Source organism: Salmo salar, chromosome 16 (genome assembly GCF_965601325.2).
Source record: "Salmo salar chromosome 16, fSalSal1, whole genome shotgun sequence".
Classification (NCBI taxonomy): domain Eukaryota; kingdom Metazoa; phylum Chordata; class Actinopteri; order Salmoniformes; family Salmonidae; genus Salmo; species Salmo salar.
Genome location: NC_138306.1, coordinates 17,116,924 through 17,143,659, shown reverse-complemented (window position 1 = coordinate 17,143,659; position 26,736 = coordinate 17,116,924). Strand labels below are relative to the sequence as shown.

The 26,736-nt window shown below is 44.0% G+C and overlaps 2 protein-coding genes across 2 annotated transcripts in view; one reads left to right on the top strand and one right to left on the bottom strand.

Annotated features, from left to right (window-relative positions):
• The window catches only part of parp12a (poly (ADP-ribose) polymerase family, member 12a), a 30,090-nt gene extending 17,689 nt beyond the window's left edge, over positions 1–12,401 (top strand). The window contains exons 3-12 of the mRNA XM_014147896.3: positions 4,448–4,712; positions 4,790–4,927; positions 5,022–5,154; positions 8,842–9,010; positions 9,486–9,612; positions 9,784–9,880; positions 10,647–10,731; positions 10,954–11,084; positions 11,333–11,484; positions 11,589–12,401. Coding sequence (XP_014003371.1) covers positions 4,448–4,712; positions 4,790–4,927; positions 5,022–5,154; positions 8,842–9,010; positions 9,486–9,612; positions 9,784–9,880; positions 10,647–10,731; positions 10,954–11,084; positions 11,333–11,484; positions 11,589–11,845 — 1,554 coding nt within the window. The 3' untranslated portion in view covers positions 11,846–12,401. The remainder of the gene's footprint in view (positions 1–4,447; positions 4,713–4,789; positions 4,928–5,021; positions 5,155–8,841; positions 9,011–9,485; positions 9,613–9,783; positions 9,881–10,646; positions 10,732–10,953; positions 11,085–11,332; positions 11,485–11,588) is intronic.
• Positions 12,402–14,677: 2,276 nt separating this feature from the next.
• The window catches only part of thas (Thromboxane-A synthase), a 91,405-nt gene continuing 79,346 nt past the window's right edge, over positions 14,678–26,736 (bottom strand). Inside the window, 4 exon segments of the mRNA NM_001165312.1 lie at positions 14,678–15,527; positions 15,877–16,039; positions 16,322–16,459; positions 16,998–17,086. Coding sequence (NP_001158784.1) covers positions 15,411–15,527; positions 15,877–16,039; positions 16,322–16,459; positions 16,998–17,086 — 507 coding nt within the window. The 3' untranslated portion in view covers positions 14,678–15,410.

Genomic DNA, 26,736 nt, shown 5'->3' with positions numbered 1-26,736 from the left:
AAGGGTTTTGCCACCAAATACTGAGTCATGTTTTGCAGAGGGGTCAAATACTTATTTCCCTCATTAAAATGCAAATCATTTTATAACATTTTTGACATGCGTTTTTCTGGATTTTTTGTTGTTATTCTGTCTCTCACTGTTCAAATAAACCTACCATTAAAATTATAGACTGATCATTTCTTTGTAAGTGGGCAAACGTACAAAATCAGCAGGGGATCAAATACTTTTTTCCCCCACTGTATACTATAAAAGTTGTTTTTTTTTATGTAGTGATCATGAGAAGTTGTGATCTCGACATAACGAGGGCATTCTTTTTTTGTGTCGTGGAAATATTCAGTCAATAATATTTCTCAAATACCGGAGCCTGTGAGTTCAAATATACTTTTTTACAAAGTAACAGAAGCCAAGCTGGTTCATTAAGCAACTGATCTTTACAGTCTCAGCACTCTCCTTTTATACAGTTTTACCCTTACTTAACATAGTCACTCCACTTTATGTAAATGATTAATAGCCTTTAGCTTTGGCCACCCTTATCTTTTTGCCTTGCTTAATTTCCATTCTCTTATTGACTCAGACATTAGGGCATAGATTCTATTGGTGGTGTGACCATTGCAATGGCACAAAAAATAAACAGACATGCACACTCCTACTGCAAGTTTATGTCTAATGGTGCCATTAACTGATTAACCAATTTTCCTGTCCAAAGGCCTTCATAAGACCAAGCCTGACCCAAAATGACTAGGCCTGTGTTGATTCAGTTTTGCATAATCACATGGATTCTGCTTACATTCTGTTTACACATGTCTAATGGTTAACCCTATATTGTTTCTGCTTACTACTTCTAAGAAAACAGCATAGGTACTGGGAAATTCCCACAATTGATATGTCCTTTCTGGACTTTTGTAAGTTTGCCTTCAGTCATGGCCGCTATAATTTTTTTATGAGCGTTGATGAAAAACAAGGCCAAATCAGGAAGTGCAGTCGCCCTTTTAAGAGAACAGGTAGGCGGCCAGTACCATGAGAACTTTAGTGAACTGTTTAAAGATAATATTTACAAAGAATAGCCGACATAAGTTGGAGCACATCTGTGAACTTGATGTTATGTAAAAGGGTGTCTGCAGGTCCTTTAAAATGTCTTAAATTCATGTATCTGATTTAAAGGTCATAAATCTTAAAGTAATACATTCAGTTTTCAAAGGTCTTTAAAAAATGTGACTAAGATGACTACAGTGTTTGCGTTATATTGTGCTGCTGCTTAATTGTTGACACCACAGAAAAAATATATATAATTAACATCAAATAATACTCCAGGCGCACTTCCAAGAGAGCTATCCACGTGTGTGTGTGTGTGTGTGTGTGCGTGTGCGCGTGCATGCATGTGCGCGTGCGTGCATGCGTGCGAGTCAGTCATGGCTAGAAAGGATCCATCTTTTGTCAGAATTGACTTTTCATAGCAGGTTTAGGAGAATTTACGCAGCAGGTTAAGATAATAAGGTTAGGAAAAGGGTTAGGGTTATCTAAAATGCAAAAACATGACATTACCGTGTGAGTCGGGTCGTTAGCAGAGGTGAGAGAGGACAGCGAAAGGTAGCCAATACAAATTGATAGACAATAACATTAACGAGCTGGGACGATAAACTGAATATTATAGACATTGCCCAGATTATTTTGCTTCTAAAATCATTATTTGGTCAACAGTAATGTGCATTAACCTGTTTCCTGTGATGAAAGTATGGCCCTGCCCTGTCCATGGCCGCAAGGAAGATGTTTTGGGAGGGGGAGGGAATGCTGAGGAGAATTTGTCTCCGCTCATACAGGAGTAATAAAGGCCTACTGAACTAATCTGGTGGGGGATTTAGTTTTTTTAAACGATTTATAAGGGTTGGCTGCAGCACCCCTACTTCAATTCAAACTTTATTTGTCACATGCGCCGAATACAACAAGTGTAAACCTTATCGTGAAATGCTTAATTACAAGCCCTTAACCATCAGTGCAGTTCAAGAAGAGTTAAGAAAATATTTACCAAATAAACTAAAGTTTAAAAATAAATTAAAAAGTAACACAATAACATAACAATAACGAGGCTATATACAGAAGGTACCGAGTCAGTGTGCGGGGGTACAGGTTAGAGGTAATTTGTACATGTAGGTAAGGGTGAAGTGACTATGCATAGATAATAAACAGCGAGTAGCAGCAGTGTACAAAACAAATGGAGGGGGGTCAATGTAATAGTCTGGTGGCCATTTGATTAATTGTTCAGCAGTCTTATGGCTTGGGGTAGAAGCTGTTAAGGAGCCTTTTGGTCCTAGGCTTGGCGTTCCGGTATCGCTTGTCGTGCGGTAGCAGAGAGAACTGCCAACTGCCTTGGCTTTGGGTGACTGGAGTCTCTGACAATTTTATGGGCTTTCCTCTGACACCGCCTTTTTATATAGGTCCTGGATTGCAGGAAACTTGGCCCCAGTGATGTACTGAGCCGTACGCACTACCCTCTGTAGCGCCTTATGGTCAGAGGCCGAGCAGTTGCCATACCAGGCGGTGATGCAACCGGTCAGGATGATCTCGATAGTGCAGCTGTGGAACATTTTGAGGATCTGGGGACCCATGCCAAATCTTGTCAGTCTCCTGAAAAGTATACTTCCCGCAGTTATGGTCCTGTACCTGTTTTGCTGCTGGCTCTCACTCCCGCTCCCCCCTTTGCACATAATATAAAGGGAGAGATGCAGATAAACGGAAGCGTACTGACAGTTGAGCAACATTTTGAAATGTAATTGCAGGAAAGACTGTTACTGTAACTACTGTTACTGTTAAAATAGAGTAGTCTCAGCTTTATGTGACTCTAAACATTATTTCTCAACTGTCAATATAGAGTAAATAACACCACTTTACAAATGGAGTATGTCATTGAGATCATGCGCCAGTGGAACGGAGCATAGCGCGCCATATGCAGTGAATAGGCCTACATCAAGTAGCCTACCAATGGAATGTTTTTGTAGGACATTAAATGTAATGTTAGATCAGGTGCGTTGCTATCTAGCAACAATATCATATTTAGAGTTAGCAATCTAGCTAATGTGTTTTGAGGTCCCACTTCCTCAGGTGGTAAATTATGTAGAATGTAGCCTTGGCCAATATGCACAAAAAAACATCCAGGCAATTTAAAAGTAAATCAGATTATTCTGGATCCTATTTAACATGTTGCACATCACATATCCACCATGCATTCCCTGAACATGTTAGATAAAATAACTAACTTCTTCTATGTCTTACTTGGCACTGGAAAAAGTCAGAGCCCTCCCGCTTAAGTACCTTGCTTCGAAGTATAGCCATCTGATACCTGATTCACTGAATGAGGGAATTATTTCTAAGACTTTTTGCTTGTTGTAGGCTAGTGTTCTAATGTTATAGCACAATTACCTTCAGGAGAGCCACTGGGTGTAGACTTGTTGTTCCAGCTCCACTCTAGCACGCCATATTCTACAAATCAACTGCTCAACAGGACCTTGTCAAGCTGTGTTTAAGCAGGGCTGGATCAAAATCCTGCACAGACGGAGAGCTGACCACAGGTTTTATACAGTAACGGTGCTGTAATATTTGACTTTAAGGCATTTGTTCACAGTGGTATGGTTATGTTATTGAGTATCATTATAGATGGTATTGGTATTGAAGCCAACATTCTGAACACTTAGAAATTGGGATCTAGCTAACGATTAGCCCATTGGGGTAGCCTAAACAAATGCAGATGGGCAACTCCATGCTTCAGCCATTTATAGCCTAACCGCTATGCTACTACTGTACATCGGTTAGGCTATAGGAGAATGCTCATTGCTAAAAAAGGCCACCTCCCTAATAATATGAGCCATGTAGGCTATAGCCTTTGGTGAAAGAGCTAGCCCTAAAAATACTACTTTTTGCCAACATGGACTAATTTTTGGAGGGGAATATTAGCAGTTATGTGGTGTGCACAGACCTCAGAATTTGTATTACATTGCATTCCAAGTGGCATTTAAAAGGTCTTCAGTCTTATATTCAACCTCATGGAACATGCAGACACGTGTAAACTATCGGCTGATCTGCTTCTACTTATGTTTTCTCTGGAAATATTTAAATGAAGTGTTTTGCATCGTACTGGCTGCCTAATTGTTTCCTATCTTGAATTACCTGCCATTTTAAGGGTATGCCTTCCATTGTCCTCATTTCACCTGCCGTATTGTTACACATATCAAACATATTTCAGGTCTAGCCATGTACCAATCGGTTGACTGGTGACTGGCTTTTGCAAGTTTCACATTCACAGTTAGTCCTGTTTTTCAACTTCTATAGATATTCATGTAGGCCTACTTGTATGAGGAAAATGAGTATGACTTGCCAAATACCTTGCCAAATGTTAATTGCATGTTGTCTACAGTAGTATATGGATGTTTTACCATCTCTTTTCAACTCTTTCCAGATCTGCTCCCATTACAACAAGGGTGTTGGTGAGCATGGCTCCTGCAAATTTAAAACCAGTTGCACCAGCCTCCACCTCTGCCTGCACTTCCTCCAGGGAGACTGTAAGTTTGGTGCTGGATGTAAGAGGGCCCACACATTTGACGCCACCACCATGAAGATCCTAAATGGCAGAGGATTCAGCCAAGAGAACATCAGGATCCTCGACAAGATCTACAATAACAAATTCATCATCATCGGTCAGGGTCACGAAGAAAAGCCATCTGGTAAGGAAATGACAAGGTAGAATCCATGGAAATATCATTGTAATATAATGTAGTAACTGTGTTTGTCCTGTGTCTAGTTGTAGTACCCTCCCCTGCTTCAGCCATAGAGCCAGTTGGGAAAGAGCGTTCTCGTAAGCCTTCGTCCCGCTCCATCAGTGAGACCGACAGGAATGAAATCTGCCTGTTCTTCATCCGCAGACACTGTAGCTTCAAAGGTAACATGAACTAAACCTACTTTATCAACATTTTAGTTTACAGTACTGTGTTTGAAGTGTTTACATGTGTTTCTGTGGCTGTGTGTTCGGTCAGAGAAGTGTGTCCGTATCCACTACCACCTGCCTTACAAATGGCAGATCTTAGAGAGAGATGGAGTGACTTGGAGAGACCTGCCCAATGTGGAGGAGATTGAAAAGGCCTACTGTATCCCAGGAAAAGATACAAGGTACAGTTGTCATCATATCAGATATGTTGTTTTTTTTCTTTTTTGAAATATAAACAAAATCCTATTTAATGTACTACACTCGACTAGTGACACGCTCAATATGGAAGTGGTGCGATGAAGCGGATGCTAAGATACAGTATTGTTTCGCTAGCACAGATTGGAATATGTTCCAGGATTCATCTGATGGCATTGAGGAGTTTACCACTTCAGTCACCGCCTTCATTAATAAGTGCATCGATGATGTCATCCCCACAGTGACCATACCTTCATATACCAACCAGAAGCCATGGATTAAAGGAAACATCCTTACTGAGCTAAAGGCTAGAGCTGCCACTTTCTTGGAAAGGGACACTAATCCGGATGCTTATATGAAATCACCCTCAGACGAACCATCAAACAAGCAGTGTCAATACAAGACTAAGATATAATCCTACTACACCGTTTCTGACACTCATCGGATGTGGTAGGGCGTGTAAACTATCACGGATTACAAAGGGAAACCCAGCCGTAAGCTGCCAAGTGACGCAAGCCTACCAGACAAGCGAAATGCTTTCTATGCTTGCTTTGAGGTTAGCAACATTGAACCATGCATGAGAGCACCAGCTGTTCCGGACAAATGTGTGATCATGTTCTCTGTAGCCAATGTAAGACCTTTAAACAGGTTAACCTCTATGGGCTAGGTGGGACGCTTGCGTCCCACCTACTCAACAGCCAGTTGAATCCTGTGGCGCGTTATTCAAATACCTTAGATATGATATTACTTCAATTTTTCAAAAATATGACTATTTTACACCATTTTAAAGATAAGACTCTCGTTAATCTAACCACACTGTCCGATTTCAAAAAGGCTTTACAACGAAAGCAAAACATTAGATTATGTCAGCAGAGTACCGAGCCAGAAATATTCAGACACCCATTTTTCAAGCTAGCATATAATGTCACATAAACCCAAACCACAGCTAAATGTAGCACTAACCTTTGATGATCTTCATCAGATGACAACCCTAGGACATTATGTTATACAATACATGCATGTTTTGTTCAATCAAGTTCATATTTATATCAAAAACCAGCTTTTTACATTAGCATGTGACTAGCATGTGACTAGCATTCCCACCGAACACTGCCGGTGAATTTACTAAATTACTCACGATAAACGTTCACAAAAAGCATAACAATTATTTTAAGAATTATAGATACAGAACTCCTCTATGCACTCGATATGTCCGATTTTAAAATAGCTTTTCGGTGAAAGCACATTTTGCAATATTCTCAGTAGATAGCCCGGCATCACAGGGCTAGCTATTTAGACACCCAGCATGTTTAGCACTCATCAAAGTCAGATTTACTATAAGAAAAATGTTATTACCTTTGTTGTCTTCGTCAGAATGCACTCCCAGGACTTCTACTTCAATAACAAATGTTGGTTTGGTCCAAAATAATCCATCGTTATATCCAAACAGCGGCGTTTTGTTCGTGCGTTCTAGACACTATCCTAAAGGGTAACTAAGGGTGACGAGCATGGCGCAATTCGTGACAAAAGAATTCTAAATATTCCATTACCGAACTTCGAAGCATGTCAACCGCTGTTTAAAATCAATTTTTATGCCATTTTTCTCATAAAAAAGCGATAATATTCCGACCGGGAATCTACGTTTAGATAAACAGACAAAGGAAAAGAAAGCATTTGGTCGAAGCGGGCACGCGCCTAAGCCCATAGTACTCTGAGTGGCCACTTGCCAAAAGCGATAAAGTGTTTCAGCCAGAGCCTGCCTCGATATCGTTCAACTTTTTCCCGGGCTCTGAGACCCTATGGAAGACGTAGGAAGTGTCACGTTATTACACCGATCCTGAGTCTTCAATAAAAAGAGCCAAGATGAAACACTACTTCTCAGACAGGCCACTTCCTGCTTGAAATCTTCTCAGGTTTTGGCCTGCCATAGGAGTTCTGTTATACTCACAGACACCATTCAAACAGTTTTAGAAACTTTAGGGTGTTTTCTATCCAAAGCCAATAATTATATGCATATTCTAGTTACTGGGCAGGAGTAGTAACCAGATTAAATCGGGTACGTTTTTTATCCAGCCATGTCAATACTGCCCCCTAGCCCTAACAGGTTAACATTCACAGACGGATTACCAAGACACGTACTTGGAGCATACACTGACCAGCTGGCATGTATCTTCATTGATATTTTTAACCTCTCCTTGACCCAGTCTGTAATACATATATGTTTCAAGCAGACCACCATAGTCCTTGTGCCCAAGAACACCAAGGTAACCTGTCGCCATGTAGCACTCACATCTGTAGCAATGAAATGCTTCAAAAGGCTGGTCATGGCTCGCATCAACACCATCAATCCAGACACACTGGACCCACTCCAACAGATCCACAGATGACGCAATCGCTATTGCACTCCACACTGCCCTTTACCACCTGGACAAAAGGAACACCTACGTGAGAATGCTGTTCATTGACTATAGCTCAGGGTTCAACACCATAGTGCCCTCCAAGCTCATCACTAAGCTAAGGACCCTGAGACTGAACACCTTCCAACACCATCATTAAGTTTGCCGATGACACGACGGTGGTAGGCATGATCACTGACAACGATGAGACATCCTCTAGGGAGGAGGTCAGAGACCTGGCAGTGTGGTGCCAGGACAACAACCTCTCCCTCAACGTCAACAAGACAAAGGAGCTGATCGTAGACTACGGGAAATGGAGGGCCGAGCACAACCCCGTTCACATCGACAGGGCTGTAGTAGAGTGGGTCAAGAGCTTCAAGTTCCTCAGTGTCCTCATCACTAAGGACCTATCATGGTCCAAACACACCAACACAGTCGTGAAGAGGGCACGACGATGCCTCTTCCCACTTAGGAGGCTGAAGAGATTCGGCATGGGCCCTCAAATCCTTAAAAAGTTCTACAACTGCACCATTGAGAGAATCTTGACTTGCTGCATCACCGCCTGGTATGGCAACTGCCGGGCATCTGACCATAAGGCGTTATAGAGGGTAGTTTGTATGGTCCAGTACATCACTGGGGCCGAGCTTCCTGACATCCAGGACCTTTATGCCAGGCAGTGTCAGAGGAAGGCCCTAAAAATCGTCAAAGACTCCAGCCACCCAAGTCATAGACTGTTCTCTCTGCTACCGTACGGCAAGCGATACCGGAGCGCCAAGTCTGGGACCAAAAGGCTCCTGAACAGCTTCTACACCCAAGCAATAAGACTGCTGAATAGTTAATCAAATGGCCACCTGGACTATTATCATTGACCTCCTTTTTATTTGCGCTGACTCTCTTGCACCGGCTCTATGCACACTCACTGGACTCTCCCCACATGCTCACACCTACTACGCTGGCACTCCAACACACACACTACATATGCTCACACACACAAAACATACATACACACACACATGCATATTGACACCACACAGACACTTACACACACTTTCGCACTTTTTAACTCTTCACATACGCTGCTGCAACTAGTCACTTTACCCCTACCTACATGTACATATTACCTTTTTGTCTTACTTTTTATCTCTGCATTGTTGGGAAAGGGCTCGTAAGTAAGTATTTCCCGTTTTAAAGTCTACACCTGTTGTGTTCGCATGTGACAAAATGTTATTTTATTTGACTGTTCGATATAGTACAGCATTCTCTCTGTGTTGCCCCTAGTGGAGGTATCCAGCCAGTGAACTTCCTCACCATGACATGTGGAAGGTCTCCAGTGCGTCGTCTGTCCACTGTGTCGTCAGTCACCAAACCTCCTCACTTCATCCTTACCACAGAATGGCTGTGGTACTGGTCGGGTGAGCTGGGACAGTGGATAGAGTATGGCCAGGAGGTCGGTCCAATTAATACTTCTAGTTCCTGTCCTTCAGAGAATAACACAAACAATTGTATTAAGATGTTGTTACGTGGTACTTTAGTAACTGCATTATAACTGGCGGCAGGTAGTATTATCCTAGATACCATCACCTGCCGTTGTGCCCTTGCAAGGCACTTAACCACCTATAATTGCTCCATTGGCGCTGCGCTGCGGCTGACCCATTTTGCTTCCAGCCCTTTGGGGGTGATGGGGGGGGGGTGATGTGTGTATCTCTGGGGGTTGGGTTGTGCATAAAGTCAAGTTTCACTTCTCTGTTAAGTTAATGGACAATGAAGTACATCTTATAATTGCAAAGTAATGGAGTAGAGCAATGCTGTTACTATAGTAACCAGTGTTACTACACAGGAATAAGTGCAAGTTGTACCGTTTTAATGTGTTAGGGAATGTTTTCATTGTGGGTTTATCTAAGCCTTGTTCGTGTTCTATGTAGACGTATGATGGTAAGGAGAAAGTGGCCTCTGTCACCTCCAAGACCCTGGAGAATGTATACCAAGCTGACCCGGACAGCGAGATTCCATTTGGATCTGGCCATAACCAGTACATTCTCCGTTTCAAAGGTACTGTAAACAGTTTGGGACAACTATGTAGCCTTTCAGCAGCTATTTGCCATTGTTACGAAATGTAATTTGTTTTCAATAACTTACCTGGTTAAACGTTTGTCAGCAAACAACCCCCTGTAAGCTGTGTTTTGTCATACTAGATGCATTTTGATAGATTCTCTATTTCAGAGATGTATCAGCAGAATGTTAGATTCAAAACCAAAAGAGAGGTTCGTAGGAGACCCTGCTTTCTCTCTGGACAGGATGTGGAGGCCAAGCTGAAGAGGTACAGTAGGCCTCTTGTGACTATCCTTCATGACTCTACTGTAGGCCTATGTAATGTTAATGTCCTCCCACACCTTAACTCATGTTCCTCATCTGTGCCTGTTATAGCTCTTCGTTTAGAGCGAAATCCTTCATTGCGATTAGTATTTCATGTTTTTCTTCAAAACATCATCAGGATATTTACTGACCGTAATACTACTAAAGATTGTACAAGTGTGAGGGAATTTCTGTTGTCTGAAGAGAGAGCCTTGAACTGTACATCTTGTCTCATAAAGTCATGAGTTCCTGTAGGTGCTGGGTAGAGGTATTAAGGGGAGACGCTCCCTCCTCAGACCTTTTGGCAGAACCCCCAGAATGTGTTCTATAAGTTAAGATAGGAGACGGTGCCAGACACATGCAGGAACCAACCCTATGAACCATGCCTATGTAGCTTGTCTGCGTAAGCAGTATAAAAGAGAACTAACGGGACTTCCCCATAGAAGCTCACTTCAGACCCGTACTTTATGCATCTAAGTTTGACTGTAACCTCTCCAGCTTGCTGTTAATAAAGAATGATTCATTTAAGATTGACTTCTGGTGTCCATGGTGGTAATTTCCACGACATAAGTTTACTAGTTTATCTAAAATATTATCCCTTTCAAAAGGGGCAGTGATTTTGAAATGGAAATATTGTAGTTTGTAGAGGAAGCCCTCTTGGATATATCTCTGAATCACTCAAAACAGAAAGCTTCCCTTTTGAATTTCCTGTGTTTCTGTCTCCATGGTAGTGGATCTCCAGAGAGCACCAGCTCTTCTACTGTGTCTGTCCCTCCACACTGGGACAAGGGAGCCCTGCCTGACTTCACATACAAGGTACTCCCAGTCATAATATGCTGATACGGTTACACACCTACACTCACACTCTCAACACTCTCATCACACTCACTCACTCACTCACTCACTCACTCACTCACTCACTCACTCACTCACTCACTCACTCACTCACTCACTCACTCACTCACTCACTCACTCACTCACTCACTCACTCACTCACTCACTCACTCACTCCCCAAATGATTCAACTGTTTCCTTCAGCTGGTTCCACTCTTAGACCAGATGACGGAGTACCAAATGGTGCAGAGTCTGTTCAAACGTACCATGTCCACCAGCACCATCCACAAAATCAACAGGATCCAGAACCCCTCACTCTGGAGGGTCTTCCAGTGGTATGTACACTATGTTGGTGTAGTAGTGAGACAGTTCTAGGTTAGTTGTAGCTGTCTCAGTATGACACACTGAGGCCATCTTTCTAAGACCTGAAATTCTACCACCCCTTGTGGTTTAGTTGTTTTAGTTTTTCTGTGGTTTAGAGGTAAAGACGGTAACATTGGACTGCAGAGGGAACATTTAGGTTTTAAACTGTCCACTTATAGGAGTGCCTCATGGATGTGTTGGTTGGTGTGTTTGTGGCCAGGCAGAAGGAACAGATGAAGGTGAAGAATGGAGGGAAACTTGTGGATGAGAGACACTTGTTCCACGGCACAGAACCGTCTATCGTAGATGCCATCTGTGAACAGAACTTTGACTGGAGGGTCTGTGGCATCCATGGATCACATTATGGTAAAGGTGAATGTTTATACAGCTATATCAATGACTAATATCCACTGCTTCTGAGAAACTTTTTAAGCATGTTTTCGTTTTACTCTAACGTGTTTACGATTATTTTCCAGGAAGCTATTTTGCCAGAGATGCCTTGTACTCTAATAGATTCTCCAAGTCTTCGGTCTCTGGCAAGAAGATCATGTTTGTGGCTCTGGTGCTGGTCGGGGAGTTCACTAAGGGAAACAGGGACTACCTTCGCCCCCCTCAGAAAGGCACCAAGAAGCGACTCTACGACAGCTGTGTCGACTCCGAAAGCAACCCAGCCATTTTTGTTGTGTTTGAGAAACAGCAGATTTACCCAGAGTTCGTCATTGAGTACTCCTAGAATCCACGGCAGTGCGTAGCGTCATGTTTTTCTGAAAACGAATAATTATCTGGTCATCAAATATATTTTTAAACACGTTGCAAAACGCATCCATTATTGTGATGGGAAACAATTCTTTGAAAATCATTCTTCAGAATATAACAAAAGTGTAGGGGTTTCTCTTTTACTGGGTTCAAAACCACTGTTTTGGTGACTTATACCAAGGTCATAGGATTTAGTGCCAATGAATGTGTAAAGACCCTATGTAACCAGATGTGTACTATTTTTATTATGACGACTTGTTTTTTTTTAATGAAACATCATCCTTATTCCTGTAATACGAAAGTACAATATGTGGTGTACAATACACAAAACATTACTTTTTATTTTATTTTAGCTAAAGTAGATGCGTAATTTCTTCAAAGTGTAAAATGTATAAACTTCTTGTCAGTTAAAAAAAAAAAAGCCTTTTTTTTTTAATCACATGGCATAACTGTAGCATACTGTTAACTTGATATGTATTTTTCCAAAGTTATACAGTGTGCACATACTCGAATAAAACTTGATTAATGATGTGTCCCATTTCAACATTTATTTCACCATTGCATGTACTCTTCCATAGCATGTCATTTTCCCTTTCAATCCCAAAAAAAGATTTTCTGAAATTATACTGGTTACACATATTCTTTCCCAGATTTTTTGTTGTTGATCACATCTCATATGCAACATAAAATAGCAGAGCAACACTCCAAATCTGCAGAAGTTACACCATCCCATGAGTAAGAAAGGTATACAGTCAAGCTTAAAAAATCATACACAGTGACATCCAAGCTTTTCAACTGAAGAGGCCATGAAAAACAGTGGAGATATTAACATCATGGAAATGGTAGCAGCATTTTAAAGGTGGAAGATTAGCAAATCAATGTGAGGCAAAGACTGAGAAGTCATTAAATCAATTCGTCACATACAGGTGTAAAACTTACAAGCCCTTAACCAACAATGCAGTTCAAGAAAATATTTACTAAATAAATCTAAAGTATAATAGAAAAAGTAAAACAATTAAAATAACGATGTTATATACAGTGGGTACCTATACTGAGTCAATGTGTGGGGGTGCAAGTTAGTTGAGGTAATTTGTACATGTACAGTAGGTAGGGGTAAAGTCACTATACATAGATAATAAACAGTGAGTAGCAGCAGTGTAAAACCAAAGTGGTGGTGGGGGGGGTGTCAGTGTAAATAGTCCGGGTAGCCATTTCATTAATTGTTTAGCAGTCTTATGGCTTGGGGATAGAAGCTGTTAAGGAGCCTTTTGGACCTAGACTTGGTGCTCTGGTTACACTTGCCGTGCGGTAGCAGAGAGAACAGTCTATGACTTGGGTGACTGGAGTCTTGACAATTTTTTGAGCCTTCCTCTGATGACAGGAAACTTGGCCCCAGTGATGTACTGGGCCGTACCCTCTGTAGTGCCTTACGGTCGGATGCTGAGCAGTTGCCATACCAGGCGGTGATGCAACCGGTCAAGATGCTCTCGATGGTGCAGCTGTAGAACTTTGAGGATCTGGGGAATCATGTCAAATCTTTTCAGTTTCCTGTGGGGGAAAATGCATTGTCGTGCCCTTTTCACAATTGCCTTGTTGTGTTTGGACCATGATAGTTTGTTGGTGATGTGGACACCAAGGAACTTGAAACTCTCGACTCGCTCCGTTGATGTGAATGGGGGTGTGCTAGGTCCTCTTTTTCCTGTAGTCCACAATCATCTCCTTTGTCTTGCTCATGTTGAGGGAGAGGTTGTTGTCCTGGCACCACACTGTCAGGTCTCTGATCTCCTCCCTATAGGCTGTCTCATCGTTGTCGGTGATCAGGCCTACCACCGTTGTGTCGTCAGCAAACTTGATGTTGGAGTCGTGCTTGGCCACACAGTTGTGGGTGAACAGGGAGTACAGGAGGGGACTAAGCATGCACCCCTGAGGGGCCCTCATGTTGAGGATCAGCGTGGTGGATATGTTGTTACCTCACCTTACCACCTGGGGGCGGCCCGTCAGGAAGTCCAGGATACAGTGCAGCTGTAGAACTTTTGAGGATCTGGGGACCCATGCCAAATCTTTTCAGTCTCCTTAGGTGGAAAAGGTGTTGTCGTGCGCCCTTCACGACTATCTTGGTGTGTTTGGACCATGACATAACATTGAGTCAATGCCTGAACTGTTACAATACAATATTATGATTGATTGGATGGATGATTGTGAGGAAGATTAAACTCGCTTGCTTGCCATAGAGCAGTTGGTAGAGACTTTGCAAATCCTTAAAGTGCTAGTTCCTCCAAATTACAAAATAACATTCATTACTTTATCCTGTAAATAGTCTTTGGACAAGGTTATTGCATAGCATTTGGAGACTGGCCAAGTAAACAAAACCAAAGCATGGATCGCAGTCTTACCTTGTTCATAGACCGCTTACAGGAAATCCAAAATGTTATCCCTTTAACGGGGCAGTGTGGTCAAAAATGTTTCCAGTTCTTGTAATGATATTTCCATGCTATGAGGTCGAAATAACACTGAAATAGTGAAAATGGGGCAGAGTTTTTGGTCCACAGCATGACATCACAATCTTATCTGATTATTCGGACCAATGACCAGTCATCTTTTATTTTCTTAGGGATCCTCCTGCTTTGAAGGGGTAAGCAGGGTAGACTCCAGAGTAGATGATCCTATCTGCCAATCAGGGCTGTGTATGTAAATATATTTACATTTGTATCAAACCGCCCACACGATCAGACAGCATTTCAAGGCAAAAGGAGGCTCGGGGTAATAAATGATAGAAAACTGTTATTTTCATGAAATAAACACACAGTGATTTATTAGACATACAGTGATGATTTAATAGTTCATGTTAACATCAATAGTCCAATATGAATTTATACAGAGGTCAAAATGTGTTCTTGTTCTAATGTAATCAAAACAGCCTTTTCCACAGTCTTCCCCTCCCCCCAACCAGAGAGGAAGAGGCGAAGCGAGAGGTTTCACTCTGGCCAAAATAAGCCCAATGCGTTTCTATGGACTTTTTTTGGACTTAAGCTTGTCGCCTGCCTTCCTGCCTTCGGGACAACGACTCCCATTGTTAGGGCGGAGACATGAGCCATGTGATTTCCCCCAGCCTGCTTCTTTCTCTCTCTCGCTAGTCCTGCAGAATCACTGTGTCGATCGATGTGCCACTGGCAGAGGCCTCTGCGGCCTTGATGAGGTGTTGACCTCTGTCCAGCACACTGCCTGATTAAAAAGGTGAGCCGCCCCTGGCCCAACCTCACTTTTCATGTGCTAATTGTCATTTACCATGGTAATGCTGCTGTTCCTCTGTTCACTCAGCCCGGTCCATTGGGGATCAAGACACAGGGATAGGCACGTGAATTGAGATTTTCTAGTTAAAGAAGAGGTTAATGCTAGCCCGGTTAGCAAAACAGCAAAAACAGATCTGGGACCAGGCTAGGTTAGTGATACTTTATGTTTATCCTTTTAAATAAGCACTCATTGGATGAATGATGTAGCAGTTTCATAAGAGTCATAAGAGCAGAAAAAGGAGAACAGAGCTTCTATTCTTCTTCTGCAGGGGGAGTCACTGGTTCTCCCTCTGTCTCCCTTTTAGTGATTTTCACATAGATGCCATTCTTAGGACCGAGCGTGGTGTGAGACTTCAACTCCAGAGGAACCTGGAACATAAAGAGCAATATAGGGCAGAGGTTAGACAGAGCAAGGTCACAGCATGGACCGAGCTGTCTACATGTGACTCAAACTGGGACTCAAACAAACAAACTGCATCAACGCTGCACTGCACTTGACTTTTAAAGTCCATTTCCCTGACATTCTCAAAGATCGCACCTGCACTAAACGTCTCGGATGTCTGCTCAAGAGTAAACTACCTTTAAACGTCAAGTGAAGTACGGTTTGTTGGAATCTTAGCCTCTGTATTTCAATATTTGAATGAAATCAACTAAATGACCTTTAAACAGTTAGGTTGAGATAAGTGCCAAAAGAAGGGCCTTCGCAGGTTGAACCCACCTTAGTGTCTGTGCTGGCCACGATGTTGAACTTCCTGAAGACGTGCACCAGGGCCATCTTGATCTCCAGCTGGGCCAGCCTCATGCCCACACAGCTGCGGGGCCCCGCCCCAAACGGCAGGTACACAAACGGGTGTCTGCTGGCCTTGGCCTCCGCTGTGAACCTGCATGGGAGAGAGTAGAGGCATTTAGTGGTCAGTCTGGAGTACACTCTGATAGCGTGCTAGTCAAATACACTGGAACGTGCATTCTGTATTGTATCATCGTATTATCACAGGTGTCAATGTAAAAGCACTCCACGTTGTACAGAACACCCACAGTGGGACATAACGTGAGGCAATGACTGAGTGTAGCTGTGCTGTGTAATGATGTAACTGTGCTGGGACTTGTCTATGCTATCTCTATGGTAGACCCATAGTAATGGAACAAGAATACTGGGCTCCTACCTGTCAGGGATGAACTTCTCTGGCTCGGGCCAGTACTCTGGATCATAATGCAGATAGCCTGCAGGGATCTCCAGAGTGGCTCCCTTCGGTAGGAACTGTCCGTTGACCATGCAGTCCTCGTCTACGTCCCGGGCAAACCTGAAACAAAATGGCTGCTCAGTTTCCACAATGCAAATAAGAAATGGTGAACTGTGGAAACATGGGCGACATGATAAGAGACGTTTATTGGTCGCATCCATAGTTTAGCAGGTGTTATAGCGGTGCAGTGAAATGTTATGTTACTAGCTCCTAACAATGCAAATGTCAAACAGCTAAAACTTTAAGAAAACAAATGTACAAAAAAGAAAGGCAAGAATTGAAGAATGGTGGGCCGAATCCAATTAGTATCAAAATGCAATCTATGCACATGTACACCAGGGGAATTTACACAAGCTAAACTAAGAATGATATGTGCAGCAGCAGCTATATTACAGACAGCTATATCAAGAATCCAGTTTATAAATACAAATATGCGGTGTGTATAAACAGTGTAACTAAAATACGATGTACAGTAGGAGAAATATTAGAATAAACTATGTCGGGATTGGGAATCATTCTAAACATACATAATGTCAATAGTGTCACTACTTTTAATACTATCATACTGCATGGAAAGAAGACTTACAGAGGCTCTTACCTGAAACCTGGAGGATAGAGACGCAGAGCCTCAGATATGACCATGTCTAGATATTTCAGATCCTGTACATTGGTATAATCTGGTGAATCCTACAGATAAAAAAACACAAATGCATTTGTGTAAGTCACATTGTATTTACTTTGGTACCAAACAATCCCTATAACATCAATACTGAAAGCATGCAAATCCAAGGAAGAAAAGGAGCTAAGTGCAATTTAAACTTGTGCCAGCAGAGAGCAGCAAAACATCACGTTATTCAGGTTACGGCTGTGAGGTTATTTGGAGAGCATGGCTAAGAATAGAAGAGTTTAGCATAGGCTGCACCAAACAAATCGCAAAGAACAACTACATCAGAAATTAGAGCATGATTGTATGAATGATGAGAGTGACTGAGTGGACATTAAACCTGTCTAGTACTGTTAAACACTGACTATGTGTAGTGCAGCTGAACGACCCTCTGTCCCTAAAACAATGCTAGACGTGTGTGTGTGTGTGTGTGTGTGTGTGTGTGTGTGTGTGTGTGTGTGTGTGTGTGTGTGTGTGTGTGTGTGTGTGTGTGTGTGTGTGTGTGTGTGTGTGTGTGTGTGTGTGTGTGTGTGTGTGTGAGGGCCAGTGAAGAGCCTGTGAAGACGGCTCCATTGTCTAGCCTTGCTGTCACTTCTCATTGGGCGCCACACAGATCCCAAGGGGAATGACATGTCCCTAATGAGCACTAAGAGTTAACGCAGCTCTCTGCTCCACTGATAAAGCCTAGCAGTCGGTAGGTAGCCACTAGCCGCCAGACCTGTTGTGTAAGATGGGCATCTTACAACGAGAGAGGGAGAGAAAGAGAGAGAGACATAGAGAGAGGGAGGAAAACAGCGAGAGGTGTGAGAGAGAGAAAGACAGTGAGTTTTAGCGAGGTCTGCCTGCAGTGCTGGGTGTAGCTAATGATTATTCAAGAGATTCTCCGGTCATTTTCATACTTTTTAGCCAGTAGTTCTGAAAGTAGTGCGCACGAGCCAGAAGTTGTCCCCTAAAATTGCGTACTGCGTCACATTATGTGCAGATATGTGCTACACGCCATTACTCTCTCTCTCGCTCTGCTGTGGGTGCATCTGGCTAGCTGTCACTCAAATGACGGGGAGCTGAAGCTCATTGGTTGAAATCAAATTGCTAGGGGGCTGGCCCACATGGAGTGAAATGTAGGGAAAATGGCACAGGACAGCTTTGAGAAAAACAGATGCTTTCAAACTAGGGATTTCGTGGCTAATTGAGGTAAGACAGTAATTCTGCTCATGGGCATTAATATGGAGTTTGTCCTCCACTCTTCTGGGAAGGCTTTCCACTAGATTTTGGAACATTGCTGCAGGGACTGATGTTGGGATGTTGACTGACAGTTGGCATTCCAATTCATCCCAATGGTGTTCGATTTGGTTGAGGTCAGGGCTCTGTTCAGGCCAATCAAGTTCTTCCACACCGATCTCGACAAACCATTTCTATATGGACCTCGCTTTGTGCACGGGGGATTGCCATGCTAAAACAGCAAAGGGCCTTCCCAAACTGTTGCCACAAAGTTGAAAGCACAGAATCATCTAGAATGTAATTGTATGCTGTAGCGTTAAGATTTCCCTTCACTGGAACTAAGGGGCCTAGCCTGAACCATGAAAAACAGCCCCAGATCATTATTCCTCCTCCACCAAACTTTACAGTTGGCACTTTACATTGAGGCAGGTAGCGTTCTTCTGGCATCCGCCAAACCCAGATTCGTCCGTCAGACTGCCAGATGGTGAAGCGTGATTCTTCACTCTAGAGAACGCATTTCCACTGCTCCAGAATCAAATGGCGACGAGCTTTACACTACTCCAGCCAACGCTTGGCATTGAGCATGGTGATCTTAGGCTGTTGTGCGTCTGGTCGGCCATAGAAACCCATTTCATGAAGCTCCCAACGAACAGTTCTTGTGCTGACGTTGCGGTCCAGTTCTGTGTGCTTGTGTGGCCTACCACTTCGCAGCTGAGTCGTTGTTGCTCCTAGATGTTTCCATTTCACAATAACAGCACTTACAGTTGACCGGGGCAGTTCTAGCAGGGCAGAAATTTGACGAACTGACTTGTTGGAAAGGTGACATCGTATGATGGTGTCACGTTGAAAGTCACTGAGCTCTTCAGTAAGGCCATTCTACTGCCAATGTTTCCCTATGGAGATTGCATGGCTGTGTGCTCCATTTTATTCACCTGTCAGCCCAGGGGGGTGGCTGAAATAGCCAAATCCACTAATTTGAAGGGTTGTCCACATACTTTTGTATATATAGTTCAGTAGTCGCCAAAGTTCCAGAGCGTGTCTTTAATGCTTGGTTTACTGCAAGGCCATGAGAGAGGGACGGGGAGCGTTTGTGGTTTTCTAATTATGCAGATTCAATGACAATAACTTATCCGAATCCTGCGGGCCGGATTAACAAAGCTGACTCAACAAGTTGATGGGGAACACATTGGCCCCAGTGTGTGTGGTTTGGTTTGGTTTTACTATCCTTGTGGGGACCATAAAGGTGCATCAAACATCCTGGTTCTGCACCACGGGGCCTGACACAGAGCATAGTGGTGGGAGGTGCATCAGACATCCTGGTTCTGCACCACGGGGCCTGACACAGAGCATAGTGGTGGGAGATGCATCAGACATCCTGGTTCTGCACCACGGGGCCTGACACAGAGCATAGTGGTGGTAGATGCATCAGACATCCTGGTTCTGCACCACGGGATGTGACACAGAGCATAGTGGTGGGAGGTGAATCAGACATCCTGGTTCTGCACCACGGGATGTGACACAGAGCATAGTGGTGGGAGGTGAATCAGACATCCTGGTTCTGCACCACGGGATGTGACACAGAGCATAGTGGTGGGAGGTGCATCAGACATCCTGGTTCTGCACCACGGGGCCTGACACAGAGCATAGTGGTGGGAGGTGCATCAGACATCCTGGTTCTGCACCACGGGGCCTGACACAGAGCATAGTGGTGGGAGGTGCATCAGACATCCTGGTTCTGCACCACGGGGCCTGACACAGGGCATAGTGGTGGGAGGTGCATCAGATATCATGTCTCAGCTCTTTAGCCATCAAATTCAGCCCATTGCTTGTTCCAACAGCACACAGAAACGTCGAGAAAACATACTCCCTTGCAATGAGGGCATGTTTTGCAACAGAAAATGAAAACAAGCATTTGTTATTGGTCAAGTTAATGTTTTCTCCCTGTTTCTCCCATTTGGTGCCTAATGAATATGACCCAGGTATCAGACACAGGAAAGCTGTGGATGAGCAGTGTTCTATAACAAAGGGTCAGGGTTGACTGATCTGACCACCCTGACCTTTCTCCTTTTTTACATGTACTTATATATTTCACCTTTATTTAACCAGGTAGGCTAGTTGAGAACAAGTTCTCATTTGCAACTGCGACCTGGCCAAGATAAAGCAAAGCAGTTCGACACATACAACACAGAGTTACACATGGAATAAACAAACACACAGTCAAATCCTTACAGGGATCACAGACAGACAGAGAGGGAGAGAGAGATAAAGAGAGAGGGAGATATTTTATTTATTTATTTATTTAACCTATTACTAACTAGACAAGTCAGTTAAGAACAAATTCTTATTTAAAATGACGGCCTACCAAAAGGCCTCCTGCGGGGACGGGGGCAAAACACACATCACAACATGATACAGAGAGAGAGAGAGAGACGGGAGGGAGGGAGGGAGACAGAGAGAGAGAGAGAGACGGGAGGGAGGGAGGGAGCCAGAGAGAGAGTGAGAGAGAGGGGTAGGGAGTGAGAGAAAGAGAGAGAGGGGGTAGAGGGAGGGAGACAGAGAGAGAGAGAGAGACGGGAGGGAGGGAGGGAGCCAGAGAGAGAGTGAGAGAGAGGGGTAGGGAGTGAGAGAAAGAGAGAGAGGGGGTAGAGGGAGGGAAGGAGGAGAGAGAGAGAGCGAGTGGAAGGGAGATGGATGGATTGAGAGACAACAGACAACGACAGCCAGACACAGGGGAGGAGGCATCTGGAGCCAGGGATGCGCTCCGTTCACACTGACTCCCAGGCAGAATAAATACAGAATATTTCCGGTCTGATAAGCGTGGTGTGGTAGGCCCCCCCCCCAAACACAGCACAACATGAAGCCAGACAGGAATGACAGAGGGAGCTGGAGCGGCACTAAGCGGCTAATGGCTGGAGGGACTGGGTGTTGCCTGTCCTGGGGCCGTCCAGAGGGCACAGGGGCCATGGAGTGTGTTCTGAGCACCCCCCCCCCCCCCCCCCCCCCAGACCTCCTCCTAAGACCCCCTTAAGCACCTGAGTTCCTGAGTTGGTTTGATGTCTGCTTGACTGCATGTGGTACATTGAAAACAATGTCAGAGCTCTTCCAATGATAACGCCCAGCAAGAATGCACTTTGAGACCCTTCCCAGTCTCCAGTCAACCTGAGCTCACTTCAAAACCTTCCAGACCTTCTTTTGAGGCTCTCCGAGGCCCTTCCAGACCCCATCAGAGGACCAGCTCTTCCTATAAGACACGGATCTGTGTTTTAAAGGGCAGAGCAGCAGCAGGGGGGCCAAGGTCATGATAGGAGTCCGAGCCGTTCCATAAAGCATGCTGTTTGATCTCCTATCATTTACTGTTACAGACAGTTCTACCTCTCACACCTCAGCAGCAGGAGTCCTGTCCAACCATCGAGCATATGACTAGCTAAAGGTAGCCTTCTGTCAAGGCACACATTTGCACAAAACCATAGATTGAAATGTAGGTGAAAAAATATATTCTTGGCACCAAACAGGGGTGTCAAATCCTGGTAAATCCCTTTAAATCATAGGTTCTAGTGTAAAAGACGTCAAACTAATGCAGCCCAAAGGAAAGAGAGATTTGACAGGTATGCTGGATAGAAAATAATCTCCATTTGGCATGTCTGTCTAAAGAGGGGTAGCCTAACTCTGACTCCATAGGTCTTGAGATCCAGAAGCCAGTTGGACAGTGTCCCTCGCCTGGCGTCTCTGACACTCACACAGGTACTACAGCATCCACCACAACACGGATACAGTCAGGATGGCCTGTTGGGGAGGTAGTCCCCCAAGACTAGCCTTCAACATCTGAGTATTTCAGGTAAAGCACTTTAAACACAGAACAAGCAGAAGGTACATGAGGAAGTATCACATTTACTGCATTTCACTGAAATTCTAAATTCATTGAAGACGAAAAGTCCCGCTATGTTCAAAGCATCAAAGGAATCACCCTGAAAACACAGAGGAGCCTTTTACTGTTACTTCACCAGACACATTTCAAAGCCACTCAGAGTCTAATATTCACCTCTTCTCTGCTGCAAAATGAGATTCATTTCTGCACAGCCGGAAAGTGAGACTCCAAAGTAGTCGGCCTTCAAAGTGCCTGTGTGTGCTTATTTCTTTTTCTCTCCCCCTCTTCATTACAGGGGCCTATTTGCAGGAGAAAAACAAGTCATTACTGTGTTGAATATGGGAGCTGTAACCATCCCTTTCATGCCTAGTTTGCCTCAGTGGCTCTAGCTTTCATGTCCTGTGGCCTACTACCACGCAGTGTGGTTGCGCCCCAAATGGCATCATATTCCCTATATAGTGCCTACTTTTAACCAGTAGTAGTGCACTATATAGGGAATAGGGTGCTATTTGAGACGCAACCTCTGTGTCTGGCCCTGCCGCCCAGTCTTTCCGGTTTATTTACATTCTATTGCCCCCATTTGAAGGCCAGGGCCTGGAGAGGCACTGAGACATAGGTGCGTTGGACACGCACACACATAGACACAAACACACACAGCCTCATCGAAGTGATCGCACCGCAGCCCCCTTATCTCCGCTGTATCCTGCAGGCGGGGTTGCCACGGCAACGGTTACTTATGGTTATTGATAGTGATAGAGGCGTATATGTTCAAACAAGAGATGTGGCTTTGGGGGATTGTTAATACACAAATGCAATGACTGTCGGTTTGCATTGTCTTCTAATAGCAAGGAACAAAGAGAGAGAAAGAGGGGAGAGAGAGATAGGAGAGAGAGAGATAGGGGATAGGGAGAGACAAGAGAGAGAAATAGATAGGGGAGAGAGAGAGAGAGGTAGGAGATAGAGGAGAGAGAGAGAGAGAGAGATAGGGGAGAGATAGATATAAGAGAGAGAGAGATAGGGGAGATAGATATAAGAGAGAGAGAGAGAGAGAGGGGGAGAGACAGGAGAGAGAGATAGAGGAGAGAGAGAGCAATAGGGGAGAGAGAGGGATAGGGGAGAGAGAGATATAAGAGAGAGAGTGATAGGGGAGAGAGATATATAAGAGAGAGAGATAGGAGAGAGAGAGATAGGGGAGAGAGAGATAGGAGAGAGAGAGATAGGGGAGAGAGACATAGATAAGGTAGAGAGAGAGATAAACTCAGCAAAAAAAGAAACGTCCCTTTTTCAGGACCCTGTCTTTCAAAGATAATTCGTAAAAATCCAAATAACTTCACAGATCTTCATTGTAAAGGGTTTAAACACTGTTTCCATGCTTGTTCAATGAACCATAAACAATTAATGAACATGCACCTGTGGAACGGTCGTTAAGACACTAAAAGCTTAGAGACGGTTGTCACGTCTTGACCATAGTAAGATGTTATTTTCTATGGTAGAGTAGGTCAGGGCGTGACAGGGGGTGTTTTTCTATTTCTATGTTCATGTTCTAGTTTTGTATTTCTATGTTGGTTTTGTTTGGGATGATCTCCAATTAGAGGCAGCTGGTCCTCGATGTCTCTAATTGGAGATCATACTTAAGTAGGGTTTTTTTTCCACCTGGGGTTGTGGGATCTTGTTTTTGTATTGCTTAGTGAAGCCTGCAGAATGTGACGTTCGTTGTTTGTTGTTTTTGTATTTGTATAGTGTTCTGAGTTAATAATAAATATTTATCATGAGCACTCAACACGCTGCACCTTGGTCTACTCCTTATGACGATCGTCACAACGATACGCAATTAAGGTCAAAGTTATGAAAACTTAGGACACTAAAGAGACTTTTCTACTGACTCTGAAAAACACCAAAAGAAAGATGCTCAGTGTCCCTGCTCATCTGCGTGAACGTGCCTTAGGCATGCTGCAAGGAGGCATGAGGACAGCAGATGTGGCCAGGGCAATAAATTGCAATGTCCGTACTGTGAGACGCCTAAGACAGCGCTACAGAGAGACAGGACGGACAGCTGATCGTCCTCGCAGTGGCAGACCACGTGTAACAACACCTGCACAGGATCGGTACATCCGAACATCACACCTGCGGGACAGGTACAGGATGGCAACAACAACTGCCTGAGTTACACCAGGAACGCACAATCCCTCCATCAGTGCTCAGATTGTCCGCAATAGGCTGAGAGAGGCTGGACTGAGGGCTTGAAGGCCTGTTGTAAGGCAGGTCCTCACCAGACATCACCGGCAACAATGTCGCCTATGGGCATAAACCCACCGTCGCTGGACCAGACAGGACTGGAAAAACGTGCTCTTCACTGACGAATTGCCTCACCAGGGGTGATGGTCGGATTTGCGTTTATGGTCAAAGGAATGAGCGTTACACCGAAGCCTGTACTCTGGAGCAGGATCGATTTGGAGGTGGAGGGTCCCTCATGATCTGGGGCATCATCATCAGACTGAGCTTGTTGTCATTGCAGGAAATCTCAATGCTGTGCGTTACAGGGAAGACATCCTCCTTCCTCATGTGGTACCCTTCATGCAGGCTCATCCTGACATGACCCTCCAGCATGACAATGCCACCAGCCATACTGCTTGTTCTGTGCGTGATTTCCTGCAAGACAGGAATGTCAGTGTTCTGCCATGGCCAGTGAAGAGCCCGGATCTCAATCCCATTGAGCACGTCTGGGACCTGTTGGTTCGGAAGGTGAGGGCTAGGGCCATTCCCCCCAGAAATGTCCAGAAACTTGCAGGTGCCTTGGTGGAAGAGTGGGGTCACATTTTACATTTTAGTCATTTAGCAGACGCTCTTATCCAGAGCGACTTACAGTAGTGAATGCATACATTTCATTTCATGCGTTTTTTAAATATTTTTTTTATTTATTTTTTTGTACTGGCCCCCCGTGGGAATCAAACCCACAACCCTGGCATTGCACACACCATGCTCTACCAACTGAGCCACAGGGAATCTCACAGCAAGAACTGGCAAATCTAGTGCAGTCCATGAGGAGGAGATGCACTGCAGTACTTAATGGTGGCCACAGCAGATACTGACTGTTACTTTTGATTTTGACCCCCCCTTTGTTCAGGGACACATTATTCCATTTCTGTTAGTCACATGTCTGTGGAACTTGTTCAGTTCATGTCTCAGATGTTGAATCTTGTTATGTTTATACAAATATTTACACACGTTAAGTTTGCTGAAAATAAATGCAGTTGACAGTGAGAGGACGTTTCTTTTTTTTGGTTCAGATAAGGGATAGAGAGGGATAGAGGAGAGAGAGCATGTCTGTGCTCTCTGCAAACACAAAGCAAACCACAGAGAATCTCTCTGTGTGATTTAACAGAACTAATAAATCACGACTGGTTAATCCTAATCTTCTCCATCAATCTAAATACCAATAATGATGTGAAATATGTCATTTGATTTCACAGTAAAAGGACATAAACCTAAACACAACAATAATAAATGCCATTCTGCAGGCCTTTATATCCATAGCGAATTACAGTCGCGCGTGCATAGATATTTAAGTACGGGTGGTCCCTGGAATTGAACCCACTACCCTGACGTTACAAGCACCATGGGCTACAAAAGACCACAATGACAGCGCGAGATGATGAAATGAAAAACAAAACACTTCAGCCCGTTTTTCAATTTTACTTAGGGTAGTCGTGGCGCTGGCCAAATTATTAATTCGTTTGACTAATTGCTGAAAGTGTTGGAAGGAAATTCCAGAGAGCGAGAGAGCGAGAGAGAGACCTTCATTGCTAACCACTCCATCTCAACTCAAAGCTATGTTAACACCAAAGAAATAGAATGAACTAGAACAAACCAAGCCCTTCAGACCACAGCAATTTGCCTGGAACACTCAGGGGTACACTCAACATGTCCGCTGGTCCACCCATCACAGAACACAGAGACACACGGGAATCCCCTTTCTAGTAATTCTATTGCTATGATCACGCTCCACTCCTCTGACCATCCCTATTATGGGGCTGTGAACTCCCAGCTTCTCTAATGGGTCTATTTCACTCATCACCCAGCGCCACTCAACCTCCCCTCTCTGCCTCTGATGGAGTCAATAACCACACAGCAGCCCAATGTTGGACTGGATTCATCAGAACGGCCCCTGGGTCCACTCTCTACATGAAGGGAGATGGATAGATGATATAGAAAGGAGGTTGTAATGGCAGGTTACAGGCCACACCACACTCATAGCAATAATACAGTAGCAGGCTTTTACAAAGGAGAGCTTGGATTTCAGAGGTGTCCACTGTCTATTATGCTTATACTACAGCAAGGCACACACTATTGCTTACTGCTATGAAATACATCCCAGCGTGCTATATTCCATCTCAAAGTGTCATGGAAAAATGTCTGTAGTACAGTATGTTGTGAGGAACTGTTTGAAAGAATAAGCAACTGTAAAGCTATCATTGCCTGGAGAGACACCACAGGGAAGGCCGCCTGAACCTCGGTATGATCCACTGCTCACGGAATGGCAGAAGCGTCAGATCTCTCTTCCTCATTACACAAGCTGAAGACAGTATTTAG